The following is a 15,862-nucleotide window of genomic DNA, read 5'->3' as shown; positions in this document are numbered from 1 at the left end:
AAGTATATGGGTGAGTTTTACCTGTGGCTTCCCACTGGATTTGGACTTTGACTTTTTGGGTCTCACAGCCTCCATCTCCACATAGGTATCCACATTATTGTTATAAAATTACTCCATTTCTCTAGATCCACACAGAACCCTGCAAGTCATGAAGCTTTAAAGGGTAAATGCCGTTTAATGGGACAGTTTCTGCTGTGAAACACAAAATGAGATGCTTTGCAGAATAATAATTACTTTTCACTTTCATACGAATAGAAGATGCAATGGAAGTGAATGGTAACCTACAATAAGGACTGTTAAAATCTGGCTGGAAGGTGCTGACTCCACTCTTCAACATGAGTGAGTTTGCTGCCCAGGCCACCACAAACTCTCAGATTAACATTGACATTTACACCAACTCTGTCCTGGAGCACATCAAAATTCCGCATCTGACCGCAAAGCACTCCAGCGGGTGGTGAAAACTGCTCAACGGATCACCGGCACCCAGTTAACTTCCATTTAGAACATTTATCATAAGCGCTGTCTAGGCAGGGCAAGAAACATCATCAAGGATGCCTCTCACCCTAACCATGGACTTTTCACCCTCCTTCCATCCGGCAGGCGTTACAGGTGCCTACGCTCTCGCACTAGTAGGCTCAGGAAGAGCTTCTTCCCCGAGGCTGTAACACTTCTGAACGCCACACCACCAATCTAACCTGCACCTGCTTATTACTGCACTGGTCACAGTACTTTACACACATGCATTTGCACTACTCATATTTTGCACAGACTGCACATTGTTAAAGTTATTACACTATAAACTGTCTAAAGTTGTTACTGTACAAAGCACAGTAAACTATTTCTATAAAATATTGCACTACTGTTATTTTGCATAGAATACATTGTTCTATCAATACTTTGCACACTCATCCAGCTGTATTTATTTATTACCACTGTTCTCACGTCTCTGCTGTTCATAATGTGTATATATAATCCTACATTGCTCTGTTCATAATGTACATACAATCCCTACATTGCATTCCTATTTATATTCTGTATATACTCTGCTCAATACTGTATATAGCAATTCCACTGTACATTCTGTAAATCTTATCTTCATTTACTCTGCACTTATATGTATATAAAACACTATATTCTTGCACTTCTGGTTAGATGCTAACTGCATTTCATTAGCTCTGTACTTGTACTCTGCATAATGACAATAAAGTTTAATCTAATCTAATCTAACTGAGGCTTTCATTGCTCAACATTCAGCAACATCCCTTTTTGTGTTTTGCTTAAGAAAGAATATCATATGGGTTTGTAACAACTTTCTATGGCACTACAAACACCTAAGATAGATAGACAGACAGATAGACAGACTGAAAGATAGACAGACAGACAGATAGACAGACTGAAAGATAGACAGACAGACAGATATGTGTCTGGTGTTTCACTCAAGAAAGCCACATGGGTTTGTAACAACATGGGGATGAGTAAATTATCACATAAAACACTGACATTCATGAGGCAACAGAAAACAAAAACAAAAAGGTAAAACAAACAGCGGAAATTCTAGAGGTAAGCATAGATATGTATACACATATACACATACATATCTATGGAGGTAAGAGCTTCCACCATCCATATCAGCATGTAAACAACTGAAGTCTATAGACAGCAACAAAACATTGAAGAGCCCGAAGCGAACAGTAGTTCATACCCAGCTGTTTTAACTCTCTTTCTATTCTTAACAGAATAAGTAAACTGAATAAATAAGTTATTATTTCCACGAAGGAAGCTGCTTTTTCTAGTAAAAAGTAAACCGACATAGCTACATCATAAGATTGCAGGGAGGAGCGGATCTACCCACATAACCCCTGCTAACATTGGTGATTCCCTCTCCAAAACACAACAAAATCATCTCAGAATCATCCCGTGTGAAAGGAATATTAGTATAACTCACCTAGATGATATTACGTGATATTAGTCTTTTAAACAGCAGCTGTCAGTCAGCCATAAAGCTTTAGCGGAGCTGTCAGTTCTTCAGGGTTTTTGTTTTGTTCCTGGCCGCTATCGCATCGCATCGCAATACAGGTCACGTGTCCCTCCACCCTTCAATAGCGAGCAGGAAGGGACAAAACGCGAAGACATGAGGCGGCTATGTAACTAGATACAACATTTTACAGTGCTACTCGTAGGTTTGTAATTTTAACTAGTTACTTAAACAACCGTTTCATTAATAAACAGCTAATTCTGAAAACTTCATTTTGGATATAAAATGTTACATTAATAATAACAATACCTTGCTCACTTGCAAGGGTCAAATAAAATTGATGTGTGTATATACCGGTATTTGACTTCATTTATTCTCCTGAACTAAGCAAATAACACAAAGTTGATTTGATTTAGTTAATTGATAAAATCTCTTACATTATTTTTGACAGCATCCTCATTATACAGCATTTTTACACAAGTGCAGTGCCTAAAACTTTTACCAATACTGTAGCTTTGCAGGTATCCAGTCCGTATCCAGATCAGATGGTCACTGCAGTCACCAGATCCAGTCCGTATCCAGATCAGATGCTCACTGCAGTCACCAGATCCAGTCCGTATCCAGATCAGATGGTCACTGCAAGCACCAGATCCAGTCCGTATCCAGATCAGATGGTCACTGCAGTCGCCAGATCCAGTCCGAATCCAGATCAGATGGTCACTGCAAGCACCAGATCCAGTCCGTATCCAGCCCAGATGATCACTGCAGTCACCAGATCCAGTCCGTATTCAGCCCAGATGGTCACTGCAGTCACCAGATTCAGTCCGTATTCAGCCCAGATGGTCACTGCAGTGGCCAGATTCAGTCCGTATCCAGATCAGATGGTCACTGCAGTCACCAGATCCAGCCCAGATGATCACTGCAGTCACCAGATCCAGCCCAGATGATCACTGCAGTCACCAGATCCAGTCCGTATCCAGATCAGATGGTCACTGCAGTCACCAGATCCAGTCCGAATCCAGATCAGATGGTCACTGCAGTCACCAGATCCAGTCCGTATCCAGATCAGATGGTCACTGCAGTCACCAGATCCAGCCCAGATGATCACTGCAGTCACCAGATCCAGTCCGTATCCAGATCAGATGGTCACTGCAGTCACCAGATCCAGTCCGTATCCAGATCAGATGGTCACTGCAGTCACCAGATCCAGCCCAGATGATCACTGCAGTCACCAGATCCAGTCCGTATCCAGATCAGATGGTCACTGCAGTCACCAGATCCAGTCCGTATCCAGATCAGATGGTGGATCAGCACCCAGAGACGACCTCTACAGCCCTGAACGTCAGCGGAGACCAGGACACCGAGATAAGCGCCAGAGACAGATCCCCAGTGAGGACCCCACCATTTAGACAGCCATCGGGAAAGACCACTGGAAGCAGTTGAGCCCTTACAATCTGACTTTTCTGCAGTTGGAATTGAACTGCTGGTTCGTTTGGCCAGTGGAGAACTGGCCCCCTGACTGAGCCTGGTTTCTCCCAAGGTTTTTTTCTCCATTCTGTCTCTGATGGAGTTTTGGTTCCTTGCCGCTGTCGCCTCTGGCTTGCTTAGTTGGGGACACTTCATTTCCAGCGATATCGTCGACCTGATTGCAAAGACACTATTTAAACTGAACTGAGCTGGATGATGACATCACTGAATTCAATAATGAAATGCCTATATCTGAAAATCTTTTTTAATCTTTTAATTTTACATTGACACACTATATTCCTTTTTTGATATTGTGCAGTTGCTTTGACACAATTTACATTGTTAAAAGCGCTATATAAATAAAGGTGACTTGACTTGCAGGTAGGTTTCTTGAAGCATCTTGGAGACGTTGCCACAGTTCTTCAGTTTGTTCTGTTTCTTCATGCCATTCTAGAAAGACTGGATGATGAAATCAGATCTCTGTGCGGAGCACTGGCTGTTTTCAGACTCCTTGTGCAAACAAAACTCACTGGATTATTACAATTATGTTTGGAAATGTAAACTGACATTTCCTACTGACACACTGCAGCAAAAGACAGAAATAACTGACTTAAAACCATTTTTAGCTGGTGAAAATACTAGTGTTCTAATCATTTTGGCCACCACTGTATATTTGCATACTATATTCACATATATGCATCTTATCTTTTTTTTTAATTTTACTGTGTATTGCTGTTGTTTCTGTTCATCGGAAGCTCTTCTGTCAGAAATTCACACAAATTCCTTGTGTAGGCATTACTTTTTTCACAGTAGTGTACATGCAATGCATAACGTATGTGACTACAATTCTCTATTATTTGAAATAAACCAGGTCAAACCATAAATAAAGCTAAAGACAACTCATCTCGCAGGATTAAGGATTTTTTTTTATTAATAATTCAATAGATACAGAAGCAACTCTGAAAAATGTTAGAAGTCCCGAAGTCACATCATCAAAAGATTTCAGGGCCATCGTCAGCCCCAGAAGCCATCCGACTCCAAACTGCTCTTGATGTTGTTTTGATTTTCTCTCCTCTCTTTGGTCACCAGGTTGGCTTCACCCTTCTGTAGACGTCTTCTCTGAGCGGCCTTCTGCTGTTTTGTGAGCTGTCTCTTCACTTTCTGCCTGATGACCTCCTGCATTGGGGGATATCCAACACTTTATTTTAATGCAACAACATAAATCTCAAAACTTGCATCAGGAAAGCAAAATTACATTTATTTTTTCCTATTTATATATGCAAACCAGAAGTATTAATTTATTTATGCTTTTGTGACAGCAGTGACAATTTATTTTTTAGTTTTGCCATTTTAATTTGATAGGACAGTGTAGAGAGGACAGGAAGCAAAGTGTCAGAAAGAGAGGGGGACAGGATCGCTGCCCACGAGGCTATAGGCACCGACAGCAGGGGTAAACTTTAAATTAAACCTAGAATTAATATATTGAAGGGTTGTACTCACTGGTGGTATAGTAGAACAACTGCCAACACTTCCAATGCTCATCTCACTGGTTGTTCTCATCCTGTGCTCATTCTCAAGGCTCACTTGGTCTCTGTGGGATCACATCATTAAATGTAAGAGAAAGGGTTTTATACGAAGGAACAGTTCATGCAAAAATTGAAATTCCTCATTAAGTTCACAGCAAACAGGCTGACATGCATCAAAAAAGACAAAATAATAATTTGAGTTCATAATTCCTGGACAATCTGTTTCCAGTGCAGCTCTCAAACCAAATACAGTGGGGGAAAAAAATATTTGATCCCCTGCTGATTTTGTAAGTTTGCCCACTGACAAAGAAATGATCAGTCTATAATTTTAATGGTAGGTTTATTTGAACAGTGAGAGACAGAATAAAAAAAAAATCCAGAAAAAAAAAAAAAACGTTATAAATTGATTTACATTTTAATGAGTCAAATAAGTATGACCCCTTCGCAAAACATGACTTAGTACTTGGTGGCAAAACCCTTGTTGGCGATCACAGAGGTCAGAGGTTTCTTGTAGTTGGCCACCAGGTTTGCACACATCTCAGTTCTCTCTGCACATTCTCTCCAAGTCATTAAGGTTTCGAGGCTGACGTTTGGCAACTCGAACCTTCAGCTCCCTCCACAGATTTTCTATGGGATTAAGGTCTGGAGACTGGCTAGGCCACTCCAGGACCTTAATGTGCTTCTACTTGAGCCACTCCTTTGTTGTCTTGGTCGTGTCTTTTGGGTCATTGTCATGCTGGAATACCCATCCACAAACCATTTTCAATGCCCTGGCGGTACATGGCCCCGTCCATCGTCCCTTTGATGCAGTGCAGTTGTCCTGCCCCCTTAGCAGAAAAACACCCCTAAAGCAATGTTTCCACCTCCATGTTTGATGGTGGGGATGGTGTTCTTGGGGTCATAGGCAGCATTCCTCCTCCTCCAAACACGGTGAGTTCAGTTGATGCCAAAGAGCTCAATTTTGGTCTCATCTGACCACAACACTTTCACCCAGTTCTCCTCTGAATCATTGGCAAATTTTAGACGGCCTGTACATGTGCTTTCTTGAGCAGGGGGACCTTGCGGGCGCTGCAGGATTTCAGTCCTTCACGGCGTAGTGTTACCAATTGTTCTCTTGGTGACTATGGTTCCAACTAGTGATGGGTCGTTCTTGAACGATTCGTTCATTTTGAACGAATCTTTAATGTGACTCGGGAAGAACGAGTCGTCTCGGGGAGTGATTCGTTCAGTCGCGCATGCGCATTGCACAGCATTCTTGGGTTTGAGTCGTTCGTTCATCACGTGACAGCCCCATACGCTTAACCAATGCAGCCTGAGCCGGAAAGAGAATTGATTAGTTCTTCGATCGAGTCTCGGGTTTGAGTCGTTCGTTCTTTTGTCACGTGACGTGACAGTTTCGGACAGAGAAATTAGATAATTTACAACCTTCCTTACAAACGGGTGCATAGTCATTATTATTATTAGAATTATTAGTATTATTATTTACTCTTACAGTTATGTGATGCTTTTCTGGTCTCAAATTATTGCTTTTAATTTCTGTCACATGGTTCTTTTCCATAACACCATGTGGTAAAAAAAAGATAACGAGTTGGTTAAGCTCTTCTTAACACTTGTCAGATAAGAGGTGGTGCGCTAATCATAGACTAAAGACCCAGGTAAACAATTAAGTAATATTTTCTGTTTCTTATAGCATAGTTTTGTATTGTTTGTAGTGTGATAAACGTTTGCATAAGTAGTAGATGTGTTTGGATAGTAACACGTAACATTTGAATTATATTTAGCTAAAATGAACGAAATGACTCGAAAAAAGATTCGTTCATTTTGCTGAACGAGACTCAAAGGTCCGAGTCGGTAAAATGATCCGAACTTCCCATCACTAGTTCCAACTGCCTTGAGATCATTGACAAGATCCTCCAGTGTAGTTCTGGGCTGATTCCTCACTGTTCTCATGATCACTGAAACTCCACGAGGTGAGATCCTGCATGGAACCCCAGACAGAGGAAGATTGAGTTATTTTGTGTTTCTTCCATTTGCAAATAAATCGCACCAACTGTTGTCACCTTCTCATCAAGCTGCTTGGCGATGCTCTTGTAGCCCATTCCAGCCTTGTGTAGGTCTACAATCTTGTCCCTGACATTCTTGGACAGCTCTTTGGTCTTGGCCATGGTGGAGAGTTTGGAATCTGATTGATTGATTGCTTCTGTGGACAGGTGTCTTTTATACAGGTAACAAACTGAGATTAGGAGCACTCCCTTTAAGAGACTGCTCCTAATCTCTGGTCCTTACCTGCATAAAAGACACCTGGGAGCCAGAAATCTTGCTGATTGATAGGGGATCAAATACTTATTTCACTCATTAAAATGCAAATCAATTTATAACTTTTTTTAAAATGCGTTTTTCTGGATTTCTTGTTGTTATTCTGTGTCTCACTGCTCAAATAAACCTACCATTAAAATTATAGACTGATCATTTCTTTGTCAGTGGGCAAACGTACAAAATCAGCAGGGGATCAAAAAAGTGCATAAAGACAGTGGAATTGTAATACATATGAATCAAGCAGTTTAATCTTTCGAAGAATACACAGTCATTTTCAATGATGAACAGCTTTACTTTAGCCATTTATTCACCTTTAAACATTGATAAGTGCAATGATCATAGCACATCAAATATGGTAAACAGAAGCTCAACTGTACTTGCTTGATGTGCAAGAGCAAACCTCATTGGATCGAGTAAATGAGAACAATTTTAATTTTAGGGTGGACTATTCCTCTTAGGATTTATGAACGGTAGCTTTATAGCATTATGAAAAGGTTGGGTATTTGCAAGCAAGTTACAATGTTAGACATGAGTCACATCATCCCAAATGACATACAAAGGATTCCTTACCTGAAAGGCCTAAACTCTTTGTTGGATGCAGACAGGTCAACCAAATCAGGACACTCATCCTCTACCTCGTTCTCCTCTTCCCTCTCCAAGTCTTTAGTAATGTCAGAAACAGTTTCTTTATGAATGTCCTCTGAGGGGACCTCCTCTCCACAGTGTGCTCCCTCACATTCCTCTGTGTCGTTCTCTACTGTTGGAGTATCCTTACTAATTTTTAGCCCTTCCAGCTCAAGCATGGCTTGTTTATACTCCACTATGCTGATAACGTCCTCTAAGGCAGCCTGATGTGTATCATCAGAAGACTCTGAGATGTCATCATCTTCATCTCCACTGAGTCCTTCACCCTCTGGACCTTCAGGATGGAGCAAACAGTCATCCTGCTGTAGCTCTTTGGTGTAGCCACTAGCTGAGATCTCCACATCGAGCGAGCAGGCTCTTCTGTATAGAGGAATATGTCACTTTGTTAAGTCTCTAAAGTCTAGAGTATCTAAAGTCTGACTATAACAAATCAAGCTATGAGAAAAATTACCTTATGTCTTTGAATGTTGGATAGAGTTCGCTTTCATAGTTGAATCTTTTTAAGAAAAAATCTCGAACACACTTGACATCTCGATCAAAGTACCTTTTGCAGAACAATTAAAAACTTAAATTTTAGTGCCAAGGCTTATTATTGAATAATTATCATCAGTTTGACATCAGGTTGGATAGTCACCATTCTGCATTTGTATGTGAGGTGGAGACCATCTGAGGGAAGTCAATCATTGTGACGTGGTCGTTGTCATCAAGCATGAGGTTAAATTCATTGAAGTCACCATGGATCAGCCCATAATTGGCAAGTTTGATTATTAGCTCCATGATTTCACTGTACAATGCATCAGGGTCTTGAATTTCTCGAACCTGATACCTACGTGAAAATTACAGCAATGTAACTACTCATGTGTAAAAAAAAAAAAAAAAACTAAAACCTTAAGTGTTGTTTCTATGTTCATTCTAATAAAGAGTTGTACAAGACAGATTAATACAGCACACCACTGCACAGTTTGGCAGCTGTCAATGACCTTTCTATACAAGTACATATTTAATGCAAGAAAATAAAGCAGTGTGTGAAAGTCTGTTCATCTGAAGTAAAACGCAAGTAAACTCACAGTGGGTAACCATTAATGAGCTCCATAACCACTGCATGTCTGTTGTAGTCTACTGCCTTTGGAACAGGAAACCCTCGATCATACAATGCCTGTAGGAAAACAAGGACTCTTAAAATACATCCAGATAAACATTAACTTGTGCAAGAACTAGCTTGAATTTTATTTTATAATATATCATCAATATACAATAATTTGTTCAAAATTATTTCAGAGGAGAAGATTTGTATCTAGAACTATGTAGTAGATCTGTTGCAAGGGTCAACAGGGAATTATATAGTTGGGCATGACACATAAATAGACTCCATACCTCAGAATGCTTAGAATCAAGATTTTGTGATTATACAACAGGGAACTTAAAATACCAGTAGTTATTTATTTTTATTGCCATGTCAGCATCTAAGGCTATATTCATGACAAAAACATATACACACATACATATACACACACACACATACATACATACCACATATACAGTGGTGTGAAAAAGTGTTGGCTCCCCTTCCTGATTTTTTTGCATGTTTGTCACACTTTAATGTTTCAGATCATCAAACAAATTTAAACAACAAAGATAACACAAGTAAACAACATGCAGTTTTTGTATGAAATTTTTTTATTATGAAGGGAAAACAAACTCCAAACCCACATGGCCCTGTGTGAAAAGGTGCTTGCCCCCTAAACCTAGTAACTGGTTGGGCCACCCTTAGCAGCAACAACTCCAATCAAGCGTTTGTGATAACTTGCAACGAGTCTGTTACAGCGCTGTGGAGGAATTTTGGCCCACTCATCTAGGCAGAGTTGTTGTAATTCAGCCACATTGGAGGGTTTTCGAGCATGAACCGCCTTTTTAAGGTCATGCCACAACATCTCAATAGGATTCAGGTCAGGACTTTGACTAGGCCACTCCAAAGTCTTCATTTTGTTTTTCTTCAGCCATTCAGAGGTGGATTTGCTGGTGTGTTTTGGATCATTGTCCTGCTGCAGACCCCAAGTTCGCTTCAGCTTGAGGTCACAAACAGATGGGCGGACATTGTCCTTCAGGATTTTTTGGTAGACAGCTGAATTCACGGTTCCATTTATCACAGCAAGTCTTCCAGGTCCTGAAGCAGCAAAACAGCCCCAGACCATCACACTACCACCACCATATTTTACTGTTGGTATGATGTTCTTTTTCTGAAATACTGAGTAACTTTTACGCCAGATGTAATGGGACACACACCTTCCAAAAAGTTAAACTTTTGTCTCGTCAGTCCACAGAGTATTTTCCCAAAAGTCTTGGGGATCATCAAGATGTTTTCTGGCAAAACTGAGACGATCCTTTATGTTCTTTTTGCTCAGCAGCGGTTTTCATCTTGGTACTCTGCCATGCAGGCCGTTTTTGCCCAGTCTCTTTCTTATGGTGGAGTCATGAAGACTGACCTTAACTGAGGCAAGTGAGGCCTGCAGTTCTTTAGATGTTGTTGTGGGGACTTTTGTGACCTCTTGGATGAGTCGTCGCTGAGCTCTTGGGGTAATTTTGGTCGGCCGGCCACTCCTGGGAAGGTTCACCACTGTTCCATGTTTTCGCCATTTGTGTATAATGGCTCTCACTGTGGTTCGCTGGAGTCCCAAAGCTTTAGAAATGGCTTTATAACCTTTTCCAGACTGATAGATCTCAATTACTTACTTTCTCATTTGTTCCCGAATTTCTTTGGATCTCAACATGATGTGTAGCTTTTGAGGATCTTTTGGTCTACTTCACTTTGTCAGGCAGGTCCTATTTAAGTGATTTCTTGATTCGAACAGGTGTGGCAGTAATCAGGCCTGGGTGTGGCTAAAGAAAGTGAACTCAGGTGTGATAAACCACAGTTATGTTTTAACAGGAGGGGCAAACACTTTTTCACACAGGGCCATGTGGGTTTGGATTTTGTTCTCCCTTCATAAAAAAAAACACCCTTCATTTAAAAACTGCATGTTGTGTTTACTTGTGTTATCTTTGATTCATATTTAAATTAGTTTGATGATCTGAAACATTAAAGTGTGACAAACATGCAATAAATTTATTTTTTTTAAATCAGGAAGGGGGCCAACACTTTTTCACACCAATCTGTGTGTGTGTGTGTGTGTGTGTGTGTGTGTATGTATGTATGTATGTATGCATGCATATATATATATAAATATAAATAAATAAATATAAATAAATAAATAAATAGTGCCCTCCATAAGTATTGGAGGGCACTATGCATGCACTATGCGCATATATATATATATATATATATATATATATATATATATATATATATATATATATATATAATAAATAAATAGTGCCCTCCATAAGTATTGGAACAGTAAAGACAAAATTGCTCTGTTGGCTGTGGAGTCAAGAAATATGATTAAAAGATGAATATGAGACAAAACTACAGAATGTCACATTTTATCATAAGCCATTTCAACACACATGTTTTACCAAATAAAATTAACAGCACTTTTAGAGTTCATCCCACTCATTGATGTGAGAATAAGTATTGGGACAGTTGAACATAAGGCAGATATGAAAGATTAAAAGCTATTATTTAGTTGCAGATCCCTTGCACACAATCACAGCAGTGAGTCTGTGACCCATAGACATTACCAGACTCTTGGTCTCATCCTTTGAAATGCTTTTCTCAGCCTTTAATGCAGCCAATTCCAATTGTTGCTTGTTTTGGGGAGTTTCTGCCTTTACTCTCCTCTCCAGCTGGTGAAATTCATGTTCAATCGGATTTAAATCTGGAGACTGACTTGGGCAATCTAAGACTTTCCATTTCTTTGCTCTTATAAATTCCTTGACTGAACTGGCAGGGTGTTATGGGTCATTGTCCTGATGCAATATGAAGCACTTCCCAATGAATCTGGTGGCATTTTCTTGAATATTGGTAGGCAAGATGGTTTTGTACCCTTCCAAATTCATTCTGCTACTGTCATCATACATTAAGTCATCAGTAAAGTTGAGAGGACCTGTTCTAGAGGCAGCCATGCATGCCCATGCCATGACACCACCTCCACCATGCTTTACAGACGAGGCTTTATGCTTGGGATCATTGCAGTTCCTTTTTTTTCTCCACATTTTTGCTTTTCCATCACTTAGATAAAGGTTCATCTTTGTCTCATCGGTCCATAAACACTGTTCCAAAACTCTTCTGGCTCACCTTTGTGCTTTTTTGCAAAATCTAATCTGGCCTGTCTATTTTTGGTGCTGGTCAGAGGTTTGCATCTTGCTGTGTAGCATCTGTAATTCTGTGTCAAAGTCTCCTGAGGATAATAGATTGTCAGAGCATCACCCCAGCTTTCTGGAAGTTGTTGGTGATTTTACAGACATGTCTTTTAGGATTCATTTTCACAGCTTTTTGTGAAAAAACATTTGTCTGTCAAACAACTACTGTTGTTTTCTCAGCCGACCAGGTCGTTGTTGGTTGCTGGTGGTTTCCAAACTCTTGATTACTCTATGCCCTTTGTTTTTGCTGGAGCTCTAACTGACTTCCTCTTTTCTTTTAGCATCCAAATTGCTTGCTTTTCTCTCAAAGTCAGCTCCCTCGTCTTCAGCCTGGTTTGTGTGCGTCATCATCGAATGCAAGATTCAGAATGCAGAAGTAATGAATATAACTGATACGACACATTCCCTGCTTTTAATATCTGAAGAATTAATTCAACAGGACACAGCTGATCACTTAGAAAGACCTGTGAGGCAACTGTACCAATACTTATGCTCATATCAGATAGAGGGATGAAACTCTAAAAGTGCTGAACTTCTTAGCTGGTAAAACATCTGTGTTTTGAATCACCCAATAATAAAATGTGACATTCTGTAGTTTTGTCTCATATTCATCTTTTAATCATATTTGTAAATGTCTTGACTCCACAGCCAACAGAGCAATTTTCTCTTTACTGTTCCAATACTTTTGGAGGGCACTGTATGCACGTATGCACACACACACACAGCCCTCCAAAAGTATTGGAACAGTAAAGAGAAAATTGCTCTGTTGGCTGTGGAGTCAAGACATTTACAAATATGATTAAAAGATGAATATGAGACAAAACATATTGAATATGAGTTTATCTATTTGTATTACAGCAAACGTACCAGATGTACATATAGGAGTCCAAATTTTTAGATTAATACCCACTGTGCTATATGAATAAATGTAATGGATTGTAACAAAAATGTATTTTTAGATACATTTTTAGAAGCATGTATAACAATAAATGCAATTATTAGGGCTGTCTCCTAATAGTCGACCAAAATTTTATTAGCCGCAGAAAAAAAAAAAAAAAATTCACAGGCTGTCACGACTAACAGATCGTTAACGGCTAGTCTATGGTAAAACAGTACATTGGGCAGGACATCCAAACGCTCGCCCATCATTCAACCTCAAATATGGCTTATCAACTGAATAATGTAAGTATTAGCAACTTTACATGGACGCTCAATCTAATGTTAACAGAGAAATGTAAGCTATTCAAGTGTCTGTGCGGAGAGTGAAGCTAAGCAGTTGCGTGGAGGCATTGGTGTGGTCTTTTGTAAAATAATGAAAGCAAATATAATGAGCTTTCTGCCGTCTTGGTCTGTGAACTTGAGCGTGAAACTCTGTGTATATCCTATAAATAAAATCGCTATTTTTGTTTTCTTTACGCAAAAAGTATTTTTGTGGCTTCGTTAAATTACATGGGACATGGGAACATTTCAGTTGTATTGCGGTCTATGGAGGGTCTGAGAGCTCTCAGATTCAAACAAAAATCTTAATTTGTTTTCCGACGATGAACGGAGGTCTTAAAGCAGGGCTGTCCAAACTCGGTCCTGGAGGGCCGGTGTCCTGCGGAGTTTAGCTCCAACTTGCCTCAACACACCAGCATGGAAGTTTCTAGCATGCCTAGTAAGACCTTGATTAGCTGCTTCAGGAGTGTTTAATTAGGGTTGGAGCTAAACTCTTCAGGACACCGGCCCTCCAGGACCAACTTTGGACAGCCCTGTCTTAAAGGGTTAGGAATGACATCAGGGTGAGTAATTAATGACATCATTTTTTTATTTATTTTGGGTGAACTAACCCTTTAAACCAAAAACAAAGGAAGCACTAGCACAGGGGTTCCCAAAACTTCCTGGAGCCTCCCCAACACTGCACATTTTGCATGTCTCCCTTATCAATCACACCTGATTCAACTCATCAGAAGCAACTCCAAGACCTGAAATGGGTGTGTCAGACAAAGGAGACATGTAAAATGTGCAGTGTTGGGGAGGCTCCAGGAATGAGTTTGGGAACACCCTGTACTAGCACATCAATACATTAAAACGTTAATGCAGTCTCCTCAGTGTTTTTCCCTGACGCATTCATAATCATAACTTCTGCCAGTGCGCTGCGGCAAGCTTTATGCATGTGCTGGAGCGCTGCTTAGGCTATGTAGGCAATTAAAGGTTCATTATAACGATTTAAATAGTTCATTAATAACCGTGCAATTAGTCGACTAATGCTTAAAATGAACGACTACTAGTCAACCAGAAAAATCCTTAGTGGAGGGCAGCCCTAGTAATTATTTTAATACTTGGAGATAAAACTCAAAATTCGCACTTTGACACGGGCTTGTCCCAAAAACAACATAAGTGTATTTATGTTCACAGAGCACAGAAAATATCCTCTTGGAATATTTGGATATTACCTTCATGTATGCAAACTCTTTCATGGCAGAGAGCCGGGACAGGTACAGCCATGACATCTTATTTCTATGCTTGTGGTAATCTCTCTTGTTCTTCAAGTTCCTGAAGGATGTCCGACCCAGTCTGTGAAGTTTCAGAGCAAACTGCTCCCCCTCAGCATTTGCAACAATGTAAATATCTGAAATATGAAAAAGATATACAGTTCTTGAAAATTTTCCTTTACGATAAGTGAAAATATTTGAGCGGTTGAGGGGGAAAAGATTCGTTAGAAATGTGTTAGACTAACGAGAACAAATCAATTCTAATCAAAAATGACACAGACCTGACTCTTTGCCGACTCCCATCTGGTTTCCAACTGACAAAATAACATCCCTGGAAGAAAACGTCTTCAGTGCCAGGTAATCATAGCCACCGTAATTCAGCCGATACCCCTGCACAGCTACAGAAAGAAAACGCGGTCAAAAGCTGCACTCATTCACAAAAACATTACGGAATGAAACTGAAGGCTGACGCATTTACATTTGCTGCGTTCATAGGCCAGCAGCTTGTGTTTGTCCAGCTCCCGCAAAACCTTGTTGCATCCTCCATGTTTGAGACTGGCAATAGACGCAATCAGACTTACTGGGACGATCTCGTGGTTCTTCATGCCCATTTCCACCTGTGCATCCCGGAGAGACAATTATAAGAACAAAACACGACTACTGAATCACAACTGGCACTTTTAAATTGGACTGAGATCTAATGAATCAAGTTTCATAAACACAACGTGAACTAACGTTACATTATATGCCATGATACACACTCAACAGATTAAGATGCATTCAGCTAAAGGTTGAATCTTTATTTTGATTAAGACACATAGGCCTGTAGCTCGCCATATAGCTGTTAAAAATAAAGCTGGAAGAAAAGTTGATGTAAACAGTAATGACCTCTTTAAAAAGATACATACCGCTGTGAGGACTCTAAAATCTTCCCTGGACAAATACCTCAGTATAACGACGTTTAATTTGCCCATGGCGGCAAACCCGTTGCTTCCCAATTTACAGAAGATTTCTATTTTATTTATTTTTTCAAAGTTTTCGTAATGCGTGATTTGTTCAACCGGCCATTACACATGTTCAAACCGGAAGAGCGCAGTATTCTGACTTTACATCCCTGATCCCTGGCCTGGAGTTGACGGGTTCAGTGCTTCTCCTGGCGG

General features: G+C 40.0%; 2 protein-coding genes across 4 annotated transcripts in view; both read right to left on the bottom strand.

Moving 5' to 3' along the window:
• Nucleotides 1–2,059, bottom strand: part of LOC306870468 (ectopic P granules protein 5 homolog) — a 33,168-nt gene extending 31,109 nt beyond the window's left edge. The window contains exons 1-2 of the mRNA XM_079417768.1: nt 1,946–2,059; nt 22–139 (exon numbers count right to left, since the gene is read on the bottom strand). Coding sequence (XP_079273894.1) covers nt 22–75 — 54 coding nt within the window. The 5' untranslated portion in view covers nt 76–139; nt 1,946–2,059. The remainder of the gene's footprint in view (nt 1–21; nt 140–1,945) is intronic.
• Nucleotides 2,060–4,348: 2,289 nt separating this feature from the next.
• LOC306870574 (serine/threonine-protein kinase RIO2-like) lies at nt 4,349–15,814 on the bottom strand. 3 transcript variants are annotated; one of them, XM_079417937.1, is made up of 10 exons: nt 15,611–15,814; nt 15,181–15,319; nt 14,984–15,100; nt 14,664–14,839; nt 8,997–9,085; nt 8,564–8,755; nt 8,381–8,473; nt 7,855–8,289; nt 4,943–5,033; nt 4,349–4,618 (listed from the first exon to the last, which is right to left on the bottom strand). In XM_079417937.1, the coding sequence occupies exons 1-10, from the start codon at nt 15,674–15,676 to the stop codon at nt 4,457–4,459; spliced, it is 1,560 nt and encodes a 519-aa protein (XP_079274063.1). In that variant the 5' UTR covers nt 15,677–15,814; the 3' UTR covers nt 4,349–4,456. The 3 variants fall into 3 exon arrangements, 2 of the variants coding, with proteins under 2 accessions (XP_079274063.1, XP_079274064.1); XM_079417938.1 differs by having other exon boundaries at nt 15,648–15,794; XR_013784276.1 differs by lacking the exons at nt 4,349–4,618; nt 4,943–5,033 and adding an exon at nt 6,215–6,946 and having other exon boundaries at nt 7,029–8,289.
• Between the last annotated feature and the right edge of the window lie 48 nt (nt 15,815–15,862).

Source organism: Barbus barbus (genome assembly GCF_936440315.1).
Source record: "Barbus barbus genome assembly, chromosome: 5".
In the NCBI taxonomy this organism is placed as follows: Eukaryota; Metazoa; Chordata; class Actinopteri; order Cypriniformes; family Cyprinidae; genus Barbus; species Barbus barbus.
This window is presented reverse-complemented; position numbering and strand designations above follow the sequence as displayed.

Excerpts from the sequence above, each read along its gene's own strand:
- LOC306870574 (XM_079417937.1), bottom strand. The coding sequence starts at position 15,676 with ATGGGCAAATTAAACGTCGTTATACTGAGGTATTTGTCCAGGGAAGAT. Across the intron at positions 8,290-8,380 it reads CCAACATTCAAAGACATAAG|AAGAGCCTGCTCGCTCGATG; the intron begins GTAATTTTTCTC and ends TCCTCTATACAG. Across the intron at positions 4,619-4,942 it reads GTTGTTCTACTATACCACCA|GAGGTCATCAGGCAGAAAGT; the intron begins GTGAGTACAACC and ends CCCCCAATGCAG.